The sequence below is a fragment of the Periplaneta americana genome, chromosome 9, assembly GCF_040183065.1.
Source record: "Periplaneta americana isolate PAMFEO1 chromosome 9, P.americana_PAMFEO1_priV1, whole genome shotgun sequence".
NCBI lineage: Eukaryota > Metazoa > Arthropoda > Insecta > Blattodea > Blattidae > Periplaneta > Periplaneta americana.
In genome coordinates this window covers 111,249,532-111,275,622 of record NC_091125.1, presented here as the reverse complement: position 1 = coordinate 111,275,622, position 26,091 = coordinate 111,249,532, and the positions used below count along the sequence as shown (strand labels likewise).

Sequence of the window (26,091 nt, the reverse complement as noted above, 5' to 3'; positions counted from 1 at the left end):
GCATGTCCAGCAACAGTAATGGGTCAATAAATGAACAAGTTTCGTGACAAGCTTATAAAAAGTATCACTGTAATTTACTACTTAATACAGCAAATTCAGCAATAAAGCATTATCATGTATACAAGTTTGTATGAATGGGAGACAATGTAACCTGTGCCCTACTATTCCAAAACACAAAAATATTGACTGTTGCTAATACTTGTTTCTAGAAAATTTGCAACCCAATTTACTCATTACTTAATTAGCTCACGTTTCCTTTGTAATTAATTCATCACATTTTCTCTTCATGCTGTAAAAGAACCTACAATTTCCATGTTTGAAGATATTAAACTTTAATAGAATTTTACCTTAAATTTGTTTATTTTTGTTTTGCATCTAGCTAGTTCATTAAGAAAATTAATTTTTTCAAATGATCCGAACCTAATATCAGTTTTAAAGTACAAAAAAAGAGTGAACAATTAAAAAAATTAATTAACAAATGATGAAAATTTAGCGAACTTTCTCAAAAAATGCTCCTCATTTCCCTTCCCTCTGCTTTGTGTTGATTATCGTGAAATGCTTAAGGTTGCTCATCTTAAGTTGTCCATCTAATTGCATCTCTACTCCTAGAATAACAAAATGCTGGTGCCACCACCACACACATTCCTAAGAACATTGAGCAAGTCTGAGATCTAAAAACATCTTCCATTTACTATCCAAATGTGTAATTGTTACTTATCCCTTGGTTTGAGGCCATTTGTATGATATATTTTTAAGTAGACTTATAACTGTTTGATATTCTTATTCGAAATATATTTTTTATTATATTTAAACATTTAGTACAAGTATCGCAGATCTTTTTGGCCCCTGAAATTTTAAATGTTAAGCAAAGAAACGAGTCACAATCCAACTTGTCTGTTGTCTCCCAACCAGCTGCAGCCTGCCAATCACCATGACAGTAGAAGTACACTCAGAACTCGTGTAAATAGCCCTATAATGCCAATAAGTTACTAACACCAAATCTAATAAAACATTACAGACTGTGTATTTATTGTTATTGTTAGAAATTTTTGTCACTACACTATCACTACTGTTTTCATTGTAATTTATTATTATGATTTCCAACCTAATCTCTATCACAATGACTTCTATTCTAGATCATATATAGATAGGCTGGCCTTATAGGTTTTGAAGTTAACAACTTTTGTCAGGTTTACTACGCTGCCATCTAGTTGTTACATAAGGAGTCACGTCATAAATCCCATTTGAATTGCATTAGCGACTGTACTGCCATCTCGTGTTCGTTTACGACGGATGGGTGGCGATCCTGGCTGTTGTTCTCTTTAAAGTGCACACGATTTTAACATAGCAATGACCTATCTGTTACATATATGATCTAGGCTTCTATGTACACTAATGTTTGTGGAAATTGCAACACCAAGAAGGATACATGTGACTGAAATGAAATCGATACCACAGATTAGATACATGACAATATAGAAACGGTTAGAATTACAGAACTGTACCTGATCTGTGACTGTAAGATTTCAGTATGGTGTGAAGCCTCCATGCGCTGCAATCAGAGCCTCTAACCATCGTGGCATGGAATCAAAGAAGGCCTGGATATGTTCCTGAGGAATCTTCATCCACGCAGTTTGTATGTGAGTCCACAAAGCATCAAGAGTAGGTGCTGGAGGACCATGACGAACAAGTTTCTGACCAACCATATCCCAGACATGTTCAATGGGCGACATGTTTGGCGAACGTGCAGGCCAGGGAAGCAGTGATACCAGTCGTTCTTCGAAGAAGGCTTGCACAATCCTCGCCACACGTGGCCGGGCAATGTCCTGCTGAAATATGGCATGCGGAGTTGCCTGAAGGAGGGGCAGTACCTCGGGCTCTAAAACCTCCCTGATGTAGTGGTTGCTGTTCAGATTGCTCTGAATACTTAGGAGACGAGATCGTATAGTGTATCCAATGGCACTCCAAACTATCACACTAGGTGTTAGTCCGCTATGCCGCTCAACAATGCAGGCTCTCAGATTGCGTTCACCACGGTAGCATCTAACACGTATTCGGCCATCATTGTAGGACAAGTTGAAGCGGGACTCATCCGAAAACACTACATTTTGCTACTCAGCATGCCAGTGACGATGTTCACATGCCCATTGCAGTCTGAGGTGTTGGTGGTTTCTGGACAATGGAAGCTGATGCAATGGCATGCAAGCCACTAGTCCAGCCCTCAAAAGACGAACCACTAATGCAGACAGGTCCACACCCTTTGCAGTACTCCAACATCAACTCAACAGCACTGATGAAGCTGTAAGGTCAGTCACATCCATGCGGACAAGATGGCAGTCATCCCGTGCTGTGGTCAAATTATGTGGTCCAGTATCCGCTCGTCTCTGCATAAGATCCTATTCTATCCACTGGTTGCACACAAACATCACTGTCGTAGTAGCATGCCCTGTACCAGCCGAAATGTCACAGTATAACAAACCTGCTTCCCAGAGACCAAACATTCTGCCCTGTTCGAACTCACTCACGTGCTTATATTGCGCCCTTCTACGTCGACGAGGCATACCTGCACTAGCTTTCACGTTTCCACTTCGTTTGGAAGCTCTGCACTGATTGAGCAAGGCATAACACTGATCTTGCTGATTAACAAGAAACTCACTGTTGGGCCTGTGTGTATGCCATCTCTCTGGAAATGTAATCAATTATTGATGGTACTCTCTTCTACACAGCTCCCGAGTTTGGAGTCATTCGCCATTCTTTCTGGGTGTTGCACTTTTCACAAACAGTAGTGTACATATATAGCTATCTTCTCATAGGTGGCAGATCGGCCTTCCTCTCTAAACTTTATGACTGATAGGGATGATATTCTTTACCTCTCGATCAGTACACTTCTATTTTTTCTCGTTTTCTTACACTTGAACTGTAGCTCTCTTAAGATACTCTTTAAACTAGTGCCTCCCAATTAATGATGATTTCACGTAGAATGGGTAATAACTTCGAATTGCAGGAGAAATTTTGTGCAAAAGATGGAATTCGTGAATCATTCGTTGTATCACGTTTTCATTTGTCAAATTCATCAATATTAGTAGCGGTCTTTTACCATCAATTGTTTCTTTTCTGATGCACTAATTGATTTTCCTTCAGTTCCATGTTGTTCAGACAAAAACCTCTTCACCTTTGTTAAACACACCTTGTTTGCCTCTGCTACTTTCTGTATCCTATTTTTGACTAATCTGCTTATTTCCTCATAAAATTGTATACATTGAGAACGATCTCTCTTGTTCATCCCCTTTTGCTTGGGCCTGCTATATTTTAGTTTAAAAAAATTAGCTACATGTCGCCTACAGGTCGATTTCTATTAATCAACCAAGCATACTTTTCTTTAGTCATTGCTCCTCTCTTGTCTAAAAGTTTTCCTTCTCTGTACTAAATGCTGTAATAAAGAAGCAACATCTGTATATAGTATTAAATGTTTAAATAGAATTAAAAAATTATGATATTGCACGTGGCTATGATGATGTTAACACTATATAAAATAATATATTTTTTCTCTTAAATCTATTAGTTTGTGGAAGTAATGCATGACACCGAATGAGAATCACAATAAAAAAAATACAGGAAAATAGCATAGAGTATATATCTTCAAAAATGAAACTCAAACTAAAAGAAAGTAGTAGAAGAGAAGTAAATAAAATTTTATTTTACCCTGTAAAACAACATGAAGTGATTAAATTGTTCGGATCCTGTGTATGGCTAAAAAAAATATTTCATTCTCACAAAATGCAATCTATTTTAATGAATCCCTTTCCAAAGGACATTTAATATAATGGTGATTTCCAAAAATGTTAATATCATAGAATTTTAAGAAGAATTATATAATGATGTAGAGGTGTGCTTGTGTGCATGCGTGTACACTGGATCACACTGTCTGTGAAATTCAAGAAAATCACATCCTCCAATCTAAACAATGGCACTACCCACTTTCAGACTTTCAAACTGGTTCGAACTTATACTAACATGTTGAATATAAGGATTAATAAGGAATCACAGATAGGTAAAGAAGGAAATGAACAGTCACTGATATACTTGGTGCAAATGTTTAGGATTTGGAATTTTGTCATCCTCCAACTTAATGGTACAAAGCCACTGTTCCTATCTTCCTTCCACAAACTGGACGTGTTGATAGGAGACAAAGGATACATAGAAGGTTATATAAATGGAGAACTTCAATACGTGAGACAAGGAAAATAATATTTTACAATATTATAATTTTTATTGCCTGTATGGCTTTGCAATGGCAAAATCTGATATTAACATTTTGCAAAATAATCAGCCAAACAAAACTTGTGTTCAGCAAAACAGTACTTTTGTTATCATCAACTTTATTAATAACTAATAAAAATCCCATGGCAGGAAAAATGAAATATTTTCCTGGGCCTTTCTATAATTCTGTCTTGTGATACAAACTAATAACATGAGTACTGACTGAAATAGTTCATGTACAAAAACACAATAATACAAGATCAGGTGTTAAATGCCAGGTAACAGTGTAATATCCAAATGAGTCCGTGCACCTTTCTTTCTCCAAATGAGATATTTCAGAAACCAATTATTGAGGCGGGTGGGCGAGTGGTGTGCTCCAACATCATAATAGCATTGTTATAAAACTGTACACATGATTGGCCTACAGGAACTTAAAACTTGTTAGTTAGTCACACACGCACACGTCCCAAAGTGTTGGATGAATGTAAAACTGACCAGACTGGGAACGACACCTCGCGCGCGGGCTGTGAACACAATGACGGCCGCTCCATCGGAACGGAAGCAGAGATTAACAAAACAATAATAAAAAAGGGGGAGCAAAGGGGCAAGAGAGTGGTATGTTACGCGTTGAAAGCAGAGAAGACTGAATATCCTGAGGCAATGGTTCGGTTGAGGCTAAACTGTGGCTAGCCTCTCCCTTCCTACTACAAGCACTCTCTTCATGAAGAGTGCATCTTCTACAAGCGGAGGCGGGCGGGCGAGCAGCCATATGTACCTTGCTAACCGATCCACGTGCCACTCCCAAACGCGACATAAAATGAACAATCATGTATACAATAACCAAGATGCGAACAGGAAGAGTAATTATAATTACTTACACATAAAGATACAAATAGCTCTCTTTCTTTACAGTTGCACACTTGACCCATTTCGGCCAGGCAGGCTAGAAAAAATAACACGTGCCGCTCCGACTTCAGTCGGTATTGGACTGGTTAAGAATATGTATACAAAAATATTAACCGAATTTACATTTCTGAAGTGGGTGTTGCTCTACATTCTTCTCTAGTTAAAACAGCCGTCGACATGCTACGAGTGCAGTCCAGTTGCTCCGCTGACTAATCCCCATTTTGTGTTTTGTTTTGTCAGACGTACCTTCTTACTACATAAAAAAATTATTTTCCCGAATGCTAACCAACTACCCTACATATAGTCCTCTGTACATCATTTACAAACATGCTTTGGTTTATTTATTAAAACAACTGCTGCAACCCAACCCCCCCCCCTGCACACTCGTTGGTTCAGTCCACAGTTCACAACCACCAGTACAAAAAATAATTGCACATTTTGCACGCAGAAAGAAAACTTGTCACTCTGAACCACATCAGAGTGCGTCCAGTCTCAGCCTTCTATGTATGTGCATTTTGTTTACATTTCCTTTTCATGTGTTTTTTTTTACAAAATATTGTTGTATCTGCCTGCCTGCTGTCCTGTCCGCCAAGTCCGAGGAGCAAGTGTGTTTCTTGAGTACAACACATAGAACAGTAGTAAATAGTACAGTTGTAATCATCATAACAAACAGGGATTTTTGTACTTCATCATCACATAACAACAGACTTTGAGACGACAACGGTGCTCCGAGGTTGCCACGCAGTACTTCACTTGTCATTCAGTAACACCTGCTTCTCCCTGGGATCAATAAATGAAAGAAGCAAAAAATGTTTAGGCAGAGTTAGCTGAGGAAATATTATGGCTATGTATCCTTCAATTGGAAGACTACAGTTTGAACTAGGGAACAAAGTTTCTCTCTTTATATTTTCTGTGTTCTAAATCAAGGTACAGGTAATTTTATAGAAAGTCATTTTCATAGCCAGAAACAATTAATAATTTGCTGCAATGAATTAATTACTCGGACAAAAAAGTTGTATACCCATGAATTACCGAGGGCTTTCTGCATGGTGAGAAGCTGTGGTGCTTTACATAAATATCTACCAATACACATGAGTAACATCTGTATAAACACCAATCACAACCCAGACCAACCAAAAATAACAAATAAATGACAGGTTGGAATGTAACCAAGTCTTTCCAGTTCCAGTTCAATTTCTTAAATAAAGAAATGCCTAATTCCTAGCAGTAAGACAGCATTAATAAGAGAACTGTGTAAGATTTTTTTAAGCTTAAAGCAACTGGCAAGACAAAAAAAAAATCAAAGGCTTGTGATCGGTATTTTCACACTTGTCAATGTTAAGCTCTGTAAGGGAGAGAGGCCACCGTCTGTTGATATAATACAATGTAAAATAAATTACTTATGCACTAAATCAATGCAACAAGCCTCCGTGTAACAGTACATATACAGTAGTAAAATATTAAAAATACATTAGTGACAGCATGCATGAGCTTTGTCAATTGCAAAGACAAGGCCTCGTAAAAGTTCCAATTACCAATTTTACTAATTCTATTGAAGGGTGAAACTAATTGTGTAAAAATTTCTGAGAGGCTGGATTATATTTCCTGAGCAGAATTACTGTTTTGTACAGATATATATATGTATAAATATTTATATCTCCTATTACAGATGTGACTTTTGAGATGTCCAGTTAAAATAGCTATTTACAAATTTTCAGTCACAAATGGTAATATTTTTATTTCAAGAAGAAAAAATATTACCACACTATCATGTATAAACTTCTAGCACTTAAAAGCAGTAAATTTAAAATGAAAGAAATTACAGAGTGTAAAGTTTTCTATGTAGATCATTTTGAAACTTAAATTTATAGGTTTAAACACGAATACACTTAAAAAAAATCTTGTAACATGAACTGATTTTCGTTCATGTAAATTATGCACGAAGTTTATTACCATCGCAAGAACCCAACATAACTAAAAAACGCATCATTAAACAATAAGATAGAGGTAACGCAAGAAGAGCTTGCCACGGAAAGCTGCGCGAACTTTCGGAAACGTTCGGGTGCACTCGACCTCGCTTCGATTCCATTGGCAGTTCTCAGTCGTCTGCTGGCTTGATGTTTTGAGTGAGATTTATCACAGCGCATGTAACGTAATGTAAACCTTGTTGCAGAGTAACTAGTAACATAACATTGTTGAAAATACAGAAGCACGAATTCTTTTACATATAAAATCACTGAATGAAATTACAAAGATGTTATATGAAATATGTAATCGTGTAATAATTGATATTTGACGTTGTAATAAAACACTAATACTATGTGATTTTATTAAAATGTTCCGATAATTAGGGTACTATGGTCGGTTTATTTTAATCTGTATATAATCTTTACGTTACGAGCGGAGCCTCTTTCGTTTTTCATAAATTTATAAACGTTATAAATAATTCCCTAGTCTGACTGTGTAATGTTTTATTAGCACTTCCTAATTTAGAGCGAAACAGGGGCATTGTTAAGTACATAGAATGTTATACAAAACTCTGTTATTTAACAAACACATTTTGAACTACATAAAACTACAGATATCAGGGATAAAACGCAGAAAATGTAACGCACACGCTGGCTTCTACCCGCTCTGCACAATACACTCCGCAATACGAACAGCTCAAGACCGCGCTTTCGAATGCGCCCTGTAATCAGCATTAGGTGATTCATAGCAGCCCTGTAACGAGCATGGCGGCACGAGGACCGAATATCGTTTTCTGCACATCAGTCAAATGGGCAAGCTTTCTTTGCGCTTCCTCTACTGAAATCGTAATTATTTCTATATTGTTGAATTTTTATTTCTTCCTGTTGTTACTGGGTGGTATGCATAATATATGAAGGGGTGAGAATGAGATAGTCCAAAGCCACACTTTTAACAAAAATGTTTTTTTTTTTTTTTGGTACGAGTTCATGTGAAGAAGCTACTAGTAAAATATTACAAAAATTACTCAACAAATGACGAAAGTACATGCCGAAGAAATTATGATACCGCATCTAATAGCATTGTACTCTAAACATTTAATATGTTGTCTCGTAAAATTTTGTCTGTGTGGTTTAGGACTATATAATTCTCACTCCTTCATATATTTTTATATGGCAAGTAATTATAAAAGACTATTTATTCTAAATATATTCAAAATTTTTAGACATGGAACATATTTAGTTAGTTATGTAACGAATTTCTAAAGAATTTCCTACTTCGATTATAATTTGCTCTAAGTTTTAAAGCAGACGTGCTCACAGTGGGCACTAGGTGAGCGTGAGCTGGAAACCTGCTGCACATGTCAATAGACAGTTTCGCACCCTCAAACCTAGTATAACCAAGCAGTAGTATCGTTGGTGATTTGTAAAATGGATAGGTCTACTGATACGGTATTAATTTACTTGTTAATTTATTTACTCAGTTACTTATTTAGTTACCAGACTTATTTCATTCATTCTTTCTTTAATTTATTTGTTTTTTTCTTCTTTCTTCATTTCTTTACTTCTTTATTTATTTATGTCTTCCTTTGTTATATCGAGAATACAATGAAAATTAAAATTAATATTAAATTTACAGTTACAATAAAATCAAAGTACTAAAACATTAATAAAGATAGGACAATTTATTGTAAAATTTAAGAACAAAGAAAGTATTAATTCCTGAAGTACAGATTAAACGTAAAATAATATTATATAGGAATGAAATTACTGGAGACTGAAGTATTTTATGCTACAATAAGAGAACCGTTTACAAAGGGAACAAAACGAGTACTGACACTGCAACTTAAGTGATGCAAGATTCCCAATGAGAGGAACGGCTTCTTTCTGTTCAACATGGCAAATGCTTAGTATATGGACACTCTGTTATAGTAAAAAAAAAAAAAAAAAAAAAAAAAAATATATATATATATATATATATTTTTTTTTGTAGTCTGGCTCAATGTTTTATATATATATATATATATATATATATATAAAACGTTGAGCCAGACTACAATATCAGGCATGCTCAAACATATAATAGTACTGTTTGAGATGAGTATACGCAACTAACAGAAAATTTAAAGCAATCTGTCGTGAATGAAGTAAGTTGTTTTAGGAAAGTAAATTATTGTTTCAGACATTTCCTTGCTTATTGCAAAACACAAAAAAAAAAACATATAAGAAAATACATAAAGCAAAATGATAACATTTCGTTCTGCAGATAATGTAAATATATTGTAAAAACAACTCTCTAATTTGAAAAGATAAATTGAAATGAAGTAGGCCTAATTAAATATTACTGTCAAAAACATAAAAAAAAAAAGGATAAAGAAAAATATTTTGTTGTTTAGATAATGTAAATATATTATAAATACAACTCTCAAATTTTATTAAAAGACATAATATTGAAATAAAGTGATAAAATATTCTTATCAATCCCAATAGGACAGTAGTTCTTAATCTTTTTTGAGTCACGGACCCCTTCGAAAATCTCCATAGAAAAAAAAAGCGTGAAACAATAATTTAGATATGCTTCTGCTTTTTACATTGAAACAATACAGTGAATATACATGTTAATTTTATGTGACTTTCATGGATCCCCTGAAGCCCATCCAAGGACCTCTAAAGGGTCCATGGACCCCAGGTTAAGAACCCCTACACTTGGAGATTAGAGATTGTGTGGCCGCCATTGAACTCCTCACCTGCCCAGTCCATGCCACCTCGCCCAGGGCACACCCGATTCCTGTCCATGGTGAGCACAGTGCTTTAAAGAATTTTTTGGTAAATGTGAAACTTAGTACCATTTTAAAAAATAATCATTTTTATAACAGAAATAGTGCTTGTCTTCGGACACTGTTTTTAATAAAAAATAGGGCAGTAAAAATTTATTTCATTAAAATGTGTGATTCCTAGGCAAAAATAACCCGAAGTAACAACAAGGACATGTAGCATTTTTTAGTAACACAAGCACTTAATTTTGAAAGTTACAACTTCAAAGTACTTGCCTTCTGAAATACTTGAATCTAATAGGTAAACATTTGTTATTTTTTAAGGTTTAGTAACAAATTCAAAGTGTAAATTGGCCAACACAGGTACGAAAGTATCAATTACTATTAAATATAAAAACTTAAGTTACCTGTATTACAATTAATAAAATTTTTGTTTAGGAGTATTTTTCTTATTATGGTAATATGCCAAAAATTACTGTATGTACAATTTAAATATTTATCAATGAATTTGAATCACTATACATTTCATACATATACAGTAACTATTACTAATGTTTTTAGATTCAATATTAAAAGTAATGAAAAACGTCTATTTTTTACACTACAGTATACATCTAAGTATATGAACAATTTTGAAAAAAAAAAAAAATGCATACTTTACTCTTTCAGTCTGTTCTATAGTTGGTATAATAACTTCTAATTTCTGAATAATTTTAAACAAACCTTGGTTCATATGTAAATCTCAAGGATAATTTATAATTTAAATTATTACTAATACTGCAATGTTTGCATGAGAAATTGTTATATTTTTTGCTAAAGTATTTAATAACAAGAAAAAAACAGTATGCTGTGCCGAAATAATATAACACAAGATTAATAAGATCTATTATTTTGAGTTGTGTTCAACTTTTTAAGAAAACAAAAGACCAAGTTCACAATATATATTCTGATACTTGTAATGAAAGAATAAATCTTTTGATGCGACATTAACTCACTTACCACAAATTTTACCACTAAGCATTCAATTTATTTGTTCATTTATTTATTTATTTATTAAACTTAAGTCATCGAGTTACAGTATAGTATGATGATGAGAACGAAAATTTGGTGGGCTGAGACAATGTAGGACACATTAACATCAGGAAATCAGCACAAGTACATTTAGGTTATGTGTTGGGTTCTTGTGAAGAGTCAGTAAAAAGTAAAGTAAACACCTATTACTTTGAAATATATTGCAGCACGATGATGTATAAATTGTCTTATAGTATACTACGTTTTATCAAAGTAATTACTACAGACATTACAGATTCCAACAATATAAAATAAAAGAATTAAAAAATGTTTCAGAAGTTCATATTTATACCACAGAATCCAAATCGTGGCAAATAAGAAAAGGTATAACTAATTCATTGCCTTGTCTCCCCAATTTATCAGTACGACACAAATACAAGTTATCTAGATGTACACACCAGTTGAAATTTTGAGGCACATTTCTTCTAACCCTGAGTCACTCATGGCAATTGCAAAGTATTATCCATACTTTATAAATTTTAGTGCTCACATATAAACATATTCTGTAAAGAGTGATTAAGATCTCCAAATTCTATAATTATCTCAGACATCAAATTGCAATTGTTTCATCATGCCATAATGAATCACTCATCTTACAGAATTCACTGTTTACAAAGGCTATGAAGGCACAAATATTACAAAATTCTAGAAGCTACATGAGATTATAGTTCTGCCATAACAAAGTGTGTATAACAGAATCATGAAAGAATTATAGCGTAGAGCTCATAAACTGGAGAAAGTTTGATGCCATTTCTTAAACTGTACAAACCAATTTAAGTAAATAACTGGATGAAAAGCATTTCTATATTGACCCCTCTCCCACCCTCCCCGTTTTGTGTTCTTTCTACCTTACACGAAAGGAACACATGAAATTTTCACAACATATGGTTGGCATGACGATTGACCTCCATCGAAGACTTCACACTGACAACAGGCAAATGGTAAAGCATAATGCAGGATTTTGAACCTACAACTGTGGTTAAGCTTAACTGTTATAGCAATGCATGCTCCACACGCTGTTAAATTAAAATCAATGATTCAGTATTATTATACAGGAGTCCCAATCATGTAAAATTTTAAGAATGCATGAAACTTAATGTTTAACTGAGATAAATATTTGATTAACTGCAAGTTTATATTCAATGTAAGTGAATTTTGCTACTTCACATTGTCAAATACTTTTTGTGTCACCCAATATATTAAAAAAAAATTACTACTTTCATATTATCTGGAATGATTTCGTGAGCCTTTAAATTCATTAAGATCTTTCCCCTGGCAAAACAAGAATTTGTGGCATATGTAGAACAATGTTCCTTTCATGCTAACATATAACTGTATTTCTGTTCATATTAACCAAACACTGGGCACACTTCTAACATATCTAGTAAGTACGAGTATTTTTTTCATGCCAACCTGTAGCTATAATAATTGTATTTTATGCTATGTTGTACTTAATTGGTTTAAAACTTACTAGAATGAAATATAGGCAGTTGACAGTAGTATTCCCTTTTGAAGTTTCTGTTTACTAGTAAGCAACTCGAATAGGCAGATTTGGATGTGGTGTTATTAAAATGAATTCATAATGCTGGAAGAGGACGTAGCTTCATGAAATACAAAACTTAAAAGAAAAAAAAAGTGAGTTCTCGCTCAATAGCAATATGGAGTATAAGTACGGTAAATCATGTTATGGACAGGATACTGGCAGATTTTAATCTGAAGTCCATAGAAATGACCCATATTCAATAGCATGTGAAAGTGAAATGGGTGACTTATACAAATCAATTCTCATGACATGGTTAACCACTATACCAGCATACAGTTATAATTAGCAGTATAAAATTAAATCATATGGAGAGCCAAAGCTAACCAACCAAATGTTGTGAACAATCACCCAACCAATACAGGGGTGATGTATGGTCAGTATGATGATTCCCCTAGCTGTATATGCTAGCTTATGAAATCGGATTTGCTATTCACTGTAGCACTGTAACTTCCCCAAATTCATCACGATGCTGGATAGGCACCGGTCCCACAACCAGCAGAAATTTCATTTTGTTCCTTCGGTGAGCATTTCATATTGCCAGTCCAAGACATGATGCTACACTGTAAGGAGTGTAGTTGACAATTCTATCTTTTTAATGCAGTATATTAAATACTGGATGCATAAAAATAAAATAAATATGGAGATGGCATGAACGAATAAAAGTTGGATCAATATTATGTAATCTGTAACAGTTCCAACCGTTTTTATAAAATACAAGAAATACATGCTGTAAGTGCTTATTATGACACAAGTAAATCATAAGAAGTTCATAAAAAATCTTTTAAAATTCTTGTTGCTAAGGTTTCTCTGTTTCATATATACATCTTGTATTCTAATCACATAATTCAAGAAAATAAATATTGAAGTTATTAAGATTTTGACACCATTCATATAATTTATCGTAGCCTGTTTCATTTCTAAAACATTAAGTGTATTAAAAATGTTACCCACAAAATGTCGTACTTTCAATATTGCTCTAATAGACAGGTATCTATGACTCTGCAAGTGTAAAAGGGAAAACTAAGTACTTTTGATAATTTTAGCCTACCTGCTAATTCAAATTTTGTTTTTTATAACCTTACCCAAAACACCAACAACTAGAGGTTTGCTTTTGTCATGAATAAAACTACCAATTCTGACAAAATACTCATAGATGGAATCCAAAGACACTTACGTTCAATACAAAACTTCACATAGAGATGTCATCTATTAACAATATTATGGCCTCTTTGGCATTCAGTCCTCTTAAAAGTGCTCTCTCGCTATCAGTCTGATACCTCTCAACCTACAGGAAAACAACTTGTCTTCACTTCTTCATCACATCTATAAGTTACACTTCTAGTTCACGTTTTCCAATGTCTGTTACAAAAGGCACCTCAAATTAAAAGAAAACTATTGTAAACAAATGAAAGCAAGTCTTTGTTCTGTACATCATAAATGTTCCCACACATCTGGCAACTCATGCATGCTCACATTATATAACAGCCTCAATAAATCATAAGAAAACAGTCATTAACATTACGTTAAAAATATATCAACAATATTTTACATTTTAAAAATCAAACAGAGGTCTGAATAAAAATACAATCAGCATACTAAACTCAAACTGATGGCCGCTCTCCCTGGGAATTGTAACCCAGCCAAGGAGCATCTCAGAGTGCGCAGCAACCTCGATTCGTATGAAGCAACAACAGAAATTAATTAATCGCTGCTGACATTTCTTGAAAACACATGTGAAAAGCTCACAGAGAATGTGAATGACAGAAGGTGAAGACGAAGAGAGAGGAGGATAAGGAAGAAGAGTGCATCATCGCGCACATCGTCACGCTGGCAGTAGTGAGTTGATCAACGAGCGAGTGTCTTCTGCTGCATGCTACACACATTTAAAAATGTTCTACTAGGGGGAAAATATGAAAAATAAAAACTAATTCAATATTAATGCACTTTGTAGAAGTTTTTAAACAAATATTCCATTGAACACTGTTTATTTAATAACGTGTGATTATTAATATATATATTTATATTTATATTTATATTCATAGTGTTGTCTTTTGAGCTACAGCAAACACCTTCTTCGTTACTCTGCAGTCGTCTTGGAACATCTGTTTCCCCCCCTTCCCTGCAATACGGCTCCTGCAGTCTGCTATACGTTTCAGTCTCTGCTTTGACCCGCATATTCAGTCCACACTTCAACACTACACTAATAATCCTCCCTCCCCCCGAGCTGCCCTCACGCTGAACAGCACGCTTGTTGATTGAGAAGGCTTGCTCTGGGACGGGTTCATTCTGACAACAGCTTCTGAAGCAGAGAAGACTTCTGATCACCTGGGCGTGGGGATTCCTCCATAGTATTCTGCAGGCAGAGAAAGTACAAAACTGTCACAAAAATTATGCAAAAATGCAGAATGTTACAATAACGCTATCTGTAGTTAAAGCTAGCATATTTAAACCAAGCACCAAGGGCCCTTAGGAGCAGTCTATTAATACAACATGGATAACTGACGTATTAAATATCACTAAAAGAGAACTACACTCATGTTGCATTTAAACTTAAAACACTAAAAGCCTATAAAATACACAAGCGAGTCAGTAAGTAAGTTACAGAACTTATAATAAGATGCCTGAAGCTAACACCACTAGATGGCAACATTATCCAGGTGTCAAGGTGATGGATGTACGAACAAGCAAAAGAAAGTAGCAGTTGCAAGATAGGGTATCTTTGCACGATTGTACCATTGTCAAACAGCACTCTGTTGTGCGATTTTTTCTGGACAAAAGGTGTAGCAGCAAAGGATATTCATAAAAAAATGCTGCCCATGTATGGTGATCGCTGCCTGTCATTGCCAAGCTGTTCTACAGTAATGGATTCAGAAGTCCTCTGAAGGCTGGACAAATATCAAACAACACTCAGTCAGTTGATCAGTAGAGACTGTCATGGAGGCAAATGTGCAACAGGTTGGTGACTTGATTTGAGCAGACAGAATAAAGGTGATGAGACTTGAGTGCATCATTACCAGCCTGACACGAAGTATGCATCAATGGTCGAATCAAGTTACCAATGGTATGCTCGTGCAGAGATGCCGCCATCTTGCAACTTTTGCTTTTTTGATTCACATGTGAGCACATCGATAATATTGTCATTAGCAGTGATAGCTTCAGGCACTTCATTAAAAAATGTATGTTGCTATTTCAATTTATAACTCTCACTCATAATACAATCTGGACAAAGCATACATCCAAAATAAAGTGTCAAAATGTATTTAAAATTAAGTTCTTAAATGAAAACAAAGAGAAAGATAATTCATTCTGGAATAAGTTTCACTATTCAACAAATATGGCTTTTAGAGTATTTTGCTTATTCACTGTGTTTCAAAAGCAAAATTTACAGAAAATCGTAGTCAACTACAAGTACAAACTGTTTATGTTTTATATAACCGTAACAGACATATAGAAACGAATCTAATTACATATGTACCGGTACCTAACAATACTCTGCTGAATTAACCCCTCTGATGGAGCAATATAGAACCCCAAAATGCTGACAGGGTAGTGGGAGGCAAGGAATAGAACCGTATTTGATGTATTTCTGCAATCATGTATGATTAATATACGTGGATCTTCCAATCTTCTTTTTTAGAAAGTATTTTACCACTGTGCATACCAGTAGTTTACAATAATAGCCAAACCTATAACGAAAATTCAACTATGTGTCATGTACGAATGAAATGGCGAGGATGAAGTTCAATTTACTCACAAAATGTAAGATGGCTTACAAGCATTATTGTCAGAATTGAAGTTAAATATTATTGCCCAGACATGAGAAGTTAAAACTCTGCATGAGTATCAGTTCAATACATATGAGGCACTCAATGGTATAGAGAATTTCTACATTACTCAGTTCTACTTACTTTCCAGTAAATGAAGAACATAAATTTAATAAGTAATGGACACCTCAATGGTAGCTTCAGTATTTTTAAGTCTATTCCTCATGTTAAAGAAAATGAAAAGATAGGAATCAAATATACTTTAAGTTCAAATTGAGGATTCTCCTAACACTTAACTTCAGGGATGTGTTTCCATAACTAAGTAACAGAGGAGGAAACAATTTATAACATTATTCGGATAAACTGAGTCTCTTCACATTCTCTCTTAATATGATCAATGTATTCATCCCTAATTAAAACACAGTGAAATAGCGTAATTAAATATTAATAATTTCCTAGATATGCATTTAAAGATTTGGATGTTATCATTACGAGTACAAAGAGCCAATTTAATTTTTTTTCCATGGTATTGTACCAGTGTAGTGTATCTGATTTAAACAGAAGCAAACAATTTAATTATAATATTCTCTAACTCTGTGGAATATACATGACATTCCCAGGGGATAAACACATCACAATTTAGGACTATTCATGGAGTATAGTTTACATTCAGACTTGATTAATATTACAAATTGGATATTACATACATTTTACAATATCAAGGCACTAGCATCTTATTTTATATTTTAAAAAGATACTGCAGTTATTAAATGCTATCTACACTGGATTAAAATTAAATGGCACACAATGTCTTGCCAATGGACAAAAAATATTTTTTTTTAAATGCAACTAGTAACATGTAGTAGTAATTTCAATTACCTCACATTGGTTTTACTATATACACATTTGACGTGCTAAATAAAATAACTTACCATTAGATCGAACATTACAATGACAGTCATCTTAAAATGGAGAAAATACATTTTACCGGTACTGTAGAAATTTTGTGGTTATTTCAAAAAGGGTTAAAATACGTTATATTTATAGTTCTAAATTCTGTTCCGAAAAAATTCGATCGTAATACAGGGGAAATGGGAAAGAATCGGATTAAAGAAGTGGTTTTGTAGCAATATTTCATTACAGCCTCATCACTAAGTGCAATGAAAACCAGCCTCTGAGACTTTGGTGTAAGATCAATAAAAGATTCAAGTAATGCAGACTGTCTATTTCACTATATCATAAAAATACTCAAATATACCAACATTCAGAGAGCAATTATCGTTCCATATACCTGAAACTACATTCAGTGTAATTTTAAGTCTGCATTAAATAATTTCTATCCTTTGCTACTTTTCAAATTAAACTATTGGTCTGACACAATGTCTCTACTCTGTGTATGATCATTAGGCACTTAAACACAAGATTTTGTAAAATATGAATACTACAAAGTTTTAAAATACGTTCCTATCCTTACAACCAGTAGTGGTGCATTAATAAGAGCACAAGAGCAAGTGAACACCTTGTTTCCGTTAATGCACGACTATTCTTATTATTTAATATCGTATTGACGTACTGGGGAAGTATAACATCCGAATTGAGTAGTTTAAACTTCCCGCAACTTCGTAGACTTCTTGTGTAAATTTGGCAACATACTTTCACATGAAAGCCGTGCTCTTTTCAAGGAGGTTACACGACTTGACATGCATGCATGGGACAAAATTTCCCGCAGCTAGCCATTTATGACTTGTCAAGAGCACAAGGCGTGAAGTGAACATTGAATCTATCCTGCCAATGTCAGGTGCGTCAATGAGTTCTCGATGTAGGAAATAGTCTGTATTTTAGTCTTTAGGGGCCGTATTCATAGATATTTTTAGCGCGGGCTTCCGTGGATGATCAGCGTTTTTCGTATTCATAAACCAGTGTTAGCGATAGGATATGATTTGAATTCTGTACTAGTAACCAGTGGATAGCCGGGGCTAGCTTAGTACACTCGTAGTGCGTGCTGCGAAATGTCTATGAATAGCACCCTAGGTGTCCACATTTCTCACTGTCGTAGCTTTTATTTTATATGCGTGTGTGTGTGTGTGTGTGTGTGTGTGTACAGTGCTGCTAAGAGAGTGTAGTTTAGTATACTTCAGAGTACTTTAGGTAGCTATATGTGTCATGCTATAATGATATATCCTACAAGGCAAGTGTGGTGAGCAAACTGAAATAAAATAATTGGGGTTTTATTATTATATTATTACATATTTTGAACTCATACATTTTTTTTTTTCGATAATGAGATTTAGGATCATGACATTTATATCAAACCTATGAATTTTGATTAATGATTTCAAGTTCTCTTTGGTTTTGGAACACAAAATGGTGAACACCCGCAATGTTTTACCACGAGCCGCCACTGCTTACAACAACTATAAATTGGGAGCCAAACTGTCTTTAATCTAAGCACGATTAAATTACAGTAGTATATTTACAAAGTACAAAAATTGTCATGAATGCAATTCCATAAGAATGCAGAAAAACTTGTTGATCTAGGAATCAATGAGATCATGGCTCATTGGGGACTTAAAAAGAATCTCTATAAACTGCATTATCATAATATTTACAATGCAAATAACTGAGAACAGTTGATATAGTACATTATTATATTTGAGGAACTGTGCAAAACATTTTACAAAACTGTCGTGTTTGTACTTAGTATTAACAAAATTAAGTAAAAAATCAATATCTGTACACAATTTTTTTATACACACAACTTCATGTGTAATTCAAAACATGTTTGTTATATTTTTAAAAGATTATTTGTTATTACATTACCTTCATAATCTGAAGCTCTAATCTCATACGAGTACTCATGTCTAAATTGAATATTGCATCAACTTTACAAGTTCTATTTGTCATAGAATGAGAGAATTTAAAATGAGAAAAAAAGTTAGGGCACAATACTATCAAGTTTCACAATAATTAGTCAATTCAAACATTTTCTGGAAATTATGGACTGATATAAACATTTTTTCTTCGTGAGTTTTGAGTATATTTCAACTAAACATAACCCCCTCAAGCATGCATAGGCCTACTACATTTTAACTATTTATTTAGAAACTTAATATTTCACTCTATGTAAGCAAGTATAACTGTTATAGGTAGAAAAATTAGCAAGAATAAAGTGAATAAAGTATCTTCAAAATTAAATCATAAAATGAAGTATAACTTCAATTTACATTCTTACGTAAATAGTAGTCAATGCATAGTTCTAACACTATGATGAAATAAGGCATGTCTGAATGTGCAAATGGCATAGAATTTTCTCATGCATGCCACACATTCACTCATGGATTTATCTAGACAGGATTTATGAATGAAATTCCTAGGGCAACACTTAATATGTTTAGTAAATTTAAATGTTTTCAAGAAAGCATATTACATACTTACATGTAAAATTTTATTCCTCCTAATAATACATTTCGAACCTCTTTAATCAAGTCCCTGCAAAACAGGTTGTCATTTCATAAATACTTTGTATGAGAAGTGATCCTATGAGATTAACAACTTCATATTTCTTCTTCTAGATTTTTATATCTCTAGCAAGATATACTGTACTCTAAACTTATATTTGGGTTTTCTCGTCCTGATACTAAAATAGCACATGATAGGACTCCAGCAAAGTGGGGTCAACATGACGACAGATCTCTTCATAACACAACACAGGACATATAGCATTGATCACAAAAATCCATGCCCTGAGTGGGGATCGAACCCATGACTTTGGCAACATTCAAGTTACTTGACGACTGCCACTTCATTGCACTATAATCAACTAACACATACAATGTCTTCTTGGTCTCTGATATTACCTTTCCTTTTCCTCCTGTAATAACTGTGTAAAAATTGTTTTTCTCTACCTAGATCCTACATCATGTAAATTTCACTCAAGATGACCCTTTCTCTCGTTCTTCGAATAAATAGACTTTTCCTCCATATGTGAAAGAAACTGCTAAATCTGTTTTAAGCAAACAGTCATACAAATTGTATGTTAGAAAGAAACGAATATTGAATAAGGACACAATTTGTACAAATATATCACAAAATACTTGTGACTTTATAACTCAATAAACAAACTTATTTCGTATCTTAATTTTTTTTATTCTTATTACAAAATTGATTTGAATTATCATACTCGAAATTTTGCCAACACTTTACACCACGTTCACAAGCTCTCATACAAGGTTATAAAAATAAAGAAATTTCCATTTTATATATAGGCATACCGAATATCAAGATAGAAATTTACTAGTTATTAACCACGAAAAAAGCTTATAAAATAAAGTTTCTTTTAATACAAAACAAGAAAAGGAATAAAAAAAAGTCTATGACCAAAAACATAACTATGTAACACATTTACAAGTATTATATGCCAAGATATAACTAAATGTTAAATTCCACAATACAAGAAAACATCTGAAATTCCCAAAGAACACCAAAATAACAATCACGCAACAATTCTATATGATATAATTAAAATTAATTACATGTGAGTGCCTTGATGACAGTACAGGAAAGAATCAAAGATGCAAAACGAAGACATATAAATTCTGAAATAAAAACATACATTCTGTGCAAAAAGACAGTGAGTGGTCAAGTTTGAAATGAAAGGACACCAAATAATTTTAGTAATTATAGCAGATCTCCACGGTCATAATTAGACATAATCAATGTCCAGAGTATATGTGTTCACAAATTACTCATTTTGAAAACATTCAGAGAAAATATAATTTTATATTATATCAATAATAATGTATAAACAGGAATAAATATTTGTGAAGATTGTCAAGACTTCGACATATTTGAATTCTGGAAATTAATTTTATCTTAGAGGACGCATTTTCCAAATATGGTTAGCAAAACAGTATAACTTTCAAACATTTCTCAAACTAAATGGAATCATGACAATTTAAAAGATCCAAGTAAAATTACAAACTATAAATACAATTTTAATTTTAAAATTTTCTTACTGCTGTTGCTTCATATGCGGGGACAAATGACCTCGAAGATACTGCATACACTTCCACCAGCCCATAGCACATCTAAATAATAATAATAATAAATACGATGAACTATATGGAACAGAAGAAAGAAGGAATTGTATACATGCCATGTTATAGGAAAGAAGAAAACAATAAATAAAAAACTGTACATACATTACACCACAGCATGCACCCAGGAGATTGTAATAGTAAGGGATGAGGGTTTTTTCTCTGTTCATTTCATGATGAATAAAAACCTTACCCTTGAGGAGGAGAGCCCGGGTTGTGGTGACCCTGACCCGATGTTACCCCAAAGTTGCTTGCTATCACTGGCACCTGTACAGACAGGCCAACAACACAAGAGATGATCATCCATCATCGATACCCCGCCGTTGTTGCACAACACAAACGGACATACAGTACTGGTTCCAGAGGAATGAATGTACTCTACTGTAACTGCACATGCATAATAACCTTTACTCTACTCAGTGATACCTAAAAACTTTTCGGATAAAAATTTGTGGATGATTAATTTACAATAAATACAGATGATTTGTGTAATGTTCATGTAAGGTTACTTTTACTAGCTGTACATCTTTCTATTCCAGCATCCATTCATAGTGGCTTCTCATTATTTTGCAAATGAATATCGAAAGTCAATCACTCACTAAGAAACAGTTCTCTTCTTTACATTGCATATAAAATTTAGTATTTCCTTTATTTTGCATATGACACTGGGCATAAACTAAAGTTTAAGTGATAGTATATCATATTCACTAAAACTCTCTCTTCCTACGTTTGCAAGAACTGTCATGTGCAAACTACTGAGTTTGACCACTACTACATGCACTCAAATAACACAAAATGCTCAATTTGATTATTTAAAAATATGAACATAATAAATACACACTACGGTTGATTTGCTTGTAGCTAATAACATTTAAATGAAGTAACAAATATATTGGTTAAAATACACGTGCAAACAAAAACCTTCTACACTATGGACCATTTCCTGGCCACAACATTTACTACAAGTACTAATAATATATTCATAAGTTGGCTAAAGAACTAATAATTTTTATTTTTAAGCATATAAAGTAAGATTTGTTTGCCTAAAAATATGCATTTTAATTGTTTTAATTAGTATCTACGTCTACATGTAACTGTTTTTACTTGCAAAATAGTTTAATCATTAAAATGTCTAAGCTTAATATTTCCGTTAAGATTGCAAAAATGTATAATACCTAACATGATAATAGAACATTTTTGTAGTTCTACAATGTTTGATATGAAACTGATACATAAATTATTTATTTGTTTTATATTTTTATTCGTGGGAAATAGTAAAAAGAAGAAGATATATATGACATATTGAAACTTTTACAAAATTGTTAAAGGAACTTTTCATTAAGATCTCGAACTCTTTGTTTATATCTTTAGTTTCACAAAGTAACACTATATGACATTAATATCTGACAAATGTTTCCCACAATCCTAAAACGAACATACTGCTTATTCATTATGAACTCAAGGTCGGACAGCATGGAGAGAAACTAACCTAACAGATAGACGATAGATCAAGACTTGTGTGTGAAATGAGCAAACATTAACTGGCATACTGTAGTTAGATTTATTCTGCATGTCATTTTATTAAATAGAATGCATAATATATTTCAAGGAGTCTCTGCATAGTGCAAATAAGGAAATGTAATTTAGGATAGTATTATGTATTTGTTAGTGATACATTTTAAAAATAAATCCCAACTAAAAACGTCATAAATTTCCAGAACTAATTTCAAGTAAGCAAGCATTACACAATCTAGTACAAAATTGAAAATAACTAAATCTGTTTTAGGTAAAAAATGAGAGGCTGAATGTCCGAGATATTTTGAAAACTGGAAAATGACAGAACATTTCATAGATGAAATCATAGCAGTCCTAGTCAAAAGTAAAATGTCTGAAAAAATTACTACGCAAACTTGAAAATAATTATAAATACATAACCACACTACTCTTCCAAAATGTTCGGTATTAAGAACAAAAAGTACCTACATTTTCTCTCAATTCATAATTACCTATTCTACCAACAAACAGAAATAATTTTTAAATAAAAACTGATATTTTTAACTAAGTGTCAGTCTCAAATTTTCCTCATACAGTATATAAAGGACTTTAGTTGTTCACTGATACTCAAACTCTATCAGAGACACATTCATTCAGAATCAGTACTGCAAACAAGGCTTCCAAAATATACATAGTGCTGTACTTGGGTTAGTGTACATTTTGCATCACACTTGTTAACATCATTTGTTCCCAACACCAAAAACAACAAAAATCTGTACAGGAGTCATAGGTGATCATGTACAACCCACCCAAAACTAGTAGTGGTGACCTATCCACAATGTTCACATCAATATTTACATATTTTAAACTAAAGCACATTATACAGTTACCTACACCTTTTGTACCCATCATATAGAAGACTAAGAAATATACAATATATATTTCACGTTTCTTTAATAAGGTATTAAACTTCAATTATTCATGAAACACATACATCATATATTTTCCTAGGTCTTCACAAACACAGGAGATTCTAAAATGAAAATATATATCATATTGAAATATTAAACATCCCGAACACATTTTAGTACATGTATTAATGTTAATATACTCTAGTGTAATTAAGAACGTAGATATTCCCTTGATAATAGTTAGTATCTGGATTCTTATGATTCACAAATTTAATATTTCTTCCCCTACACAAAAACAAAATTGTTATGATCTATCCAAGAATAACAGACTCGTTCTTTTTTCACATATTACAATTTCGCGGATTTATCAAAGACTGCGATATTTTGACTATGTTATGCAAGAAGAACTGAGCAACTACCAGTACTGAAATCTGTGAACAGAACGTTAATTCATCAAAACCACAGTTTTTCTGTGATTCAGAGCAAAAGATTTCAATCTTGTTCCATTATGACACAAGCCATGAAGCTGAAAAATATGACCTCATGACTCTAATTTTCATTATGGGTAATACAAATAAGTATATGCTATTTGGAAAGAAAAAAAAAACTTGTGTACGAAATGCAAAATTTGATTACATTATGTAGATGCAGTATTTCTCACTAAAAAATAAACAATAACGACAAAAAAAACATTACACTATATCACTTATACTGTATGGATACTTACTTACTGGCTTTTAAGGAACCCGTAGGTTCATTGCCGCCCTCACATAAGCCTGCCATTGGTCCCTATCCTGAGCAAGATTAATCCAGTCTCTACCATCATATCCTACCTCCCTCAAATCCATTTTAATATTATCTTCCCATCTACGTCTCGGCCTCCCCAAAGGTCTTTTTCCCTCTGGCCTCCCAACTAACACTCTATATGCATTTCTGGATTTGCCCATACGTGCTACATGTCCTGCCCATCTCAAACATCTGGATTGTATGCTCCTAATTATGTCAAGTCAAGTATACAATGCGTGCAGCTCTGAGTTGTGTACCTTTCTCCATTCTCCTGTAACTTCATCCCTCTTAGCCCCAAATATTTTCCTAAGAACCTTATTCTCAAACACCCTTAATCTCTGTTCCTCTCTCAAAGTGAGAGTCCAAGTTTCACAACCATACAGAACAACCGGTAATATAACTGTTTTATAAATTCTAACTTTCAGATTTTTTGACAGAAGACTAGATGACAAAAGCTTCTCAACCGAATAATAACAAGCATTTCCCATATTTATTCTGCATTTAATTTCCTCCTGAGTGTCATTTATATTTGTTACTGTTGCTCCAAGATATTTGAATTTTTCCACCTCTTCGAAGGATAAATCTTCAATTTTTATAGTTCCATTTCGTACAATATTCTGGTCACGAGACATAATCATATACTTAGTCTTTTCGGGATTTACTTCCAACCCTATCTCTTTACTTGCTTCAATTTCCGCGTTTTTCCTAATCGTTTTCTCCTAACATATTCACGTCATCCGCATAGACAAGAAGCTGATGTAACCCGTTCAATTCCAAACCCTCTGTGTTATCCTGAACTTTCCTAATGGCATATTCTAGAGCGAAGTTAAAAAGTAAAGGTGATAGTGCATCTCCCTGCTTTAGCCCGCAGTGAATTGTAAAAGCATCAGATAGAAACTGGCCTATACGGACTCTGCTGTAAGTTTCACTAAGACACATTTTAATTAATCGAACTAGTTTCTTGGGAATACCAATATGTATGGATACATACATAAACTGTATAGATAATTTACTTGAAATGTTAATAATCATAATGAATCTTCAGTCTGCATCTCCATGCATCTGATTTAGAATGTACAGTATATATTTAACCAATAGCAGGTACTTAGTTTCACTTTATTCACCCAAGTGTTCCCATGTAGAAGTGACCTGCCATAACAGTAGATCTTTAAGCTACCATAGCATTACCCTTGGTGGTGAGCCTTTGTCCACAATCAAATATATGTTCTCTTGGGCTCGGATAGGCTAGGACCAGAGGATATAAGGAAACAGCCCTGAGAGCAGTCCTGGTCTTCAAGGAGGCTTCAGGACTTGAGTAAACTTTCCAGTTACCAAGGACAAAATGGGTCCACTTAAGTGGCCTATGTGCACAGGACTGAAAGGGCACGACCCATTTCAATTCATTCATTACCCTTGGTGCACCATGGGAGGCAATCTACATATCACTGGATGATTATGATTAATGCAGCAATGGTGGAATGCCAGTAGGTGAAATTGGAGCACCCGGAAGCATATCATTAAG

General features: G+C 33.7%; 1 protein-coding gene across 12 annotated transcripts in view; it reads right to left on the bottom strand.

Annotated features, from left to right (window-relative positions):
- Positions 1-11,113: 11,113 nt before the first annotated feature.
- Positions 11,114-26,091, bottom strand: part of LOC138706386 (nuclear receptor coactivator 2-like) — a 613,007-nt gene continuing 598,029 nt past the window's right edge. For 10 of the 12 annotated variants that reach the window (XM_069835613.1, XM_069835614.1, XM_069835610.1 and 7 more), the window contains 2 exons: positions 21,572-21,645; positions 11,114-14,871 (listed from right to left, as the gene is read on the bottom strand). In XM_069835613.1, the coding sequence (XP_069691714.1) occupies positions 14,800-14,871; positions 21,572-21,645 (146 nt within the window). In that variant the 3' untranslated portion in view covers positions 11,114-14,799. Of the gene's footprint in view, positions 14,872-21,297; positions 21,370-21,571; positions 21,646-26,091 lie in introns of all 12 variants that reach the window. The other 2 variants (XM_069835611.1, XM_069835612.1) reach the window with 2 other exon arrangements.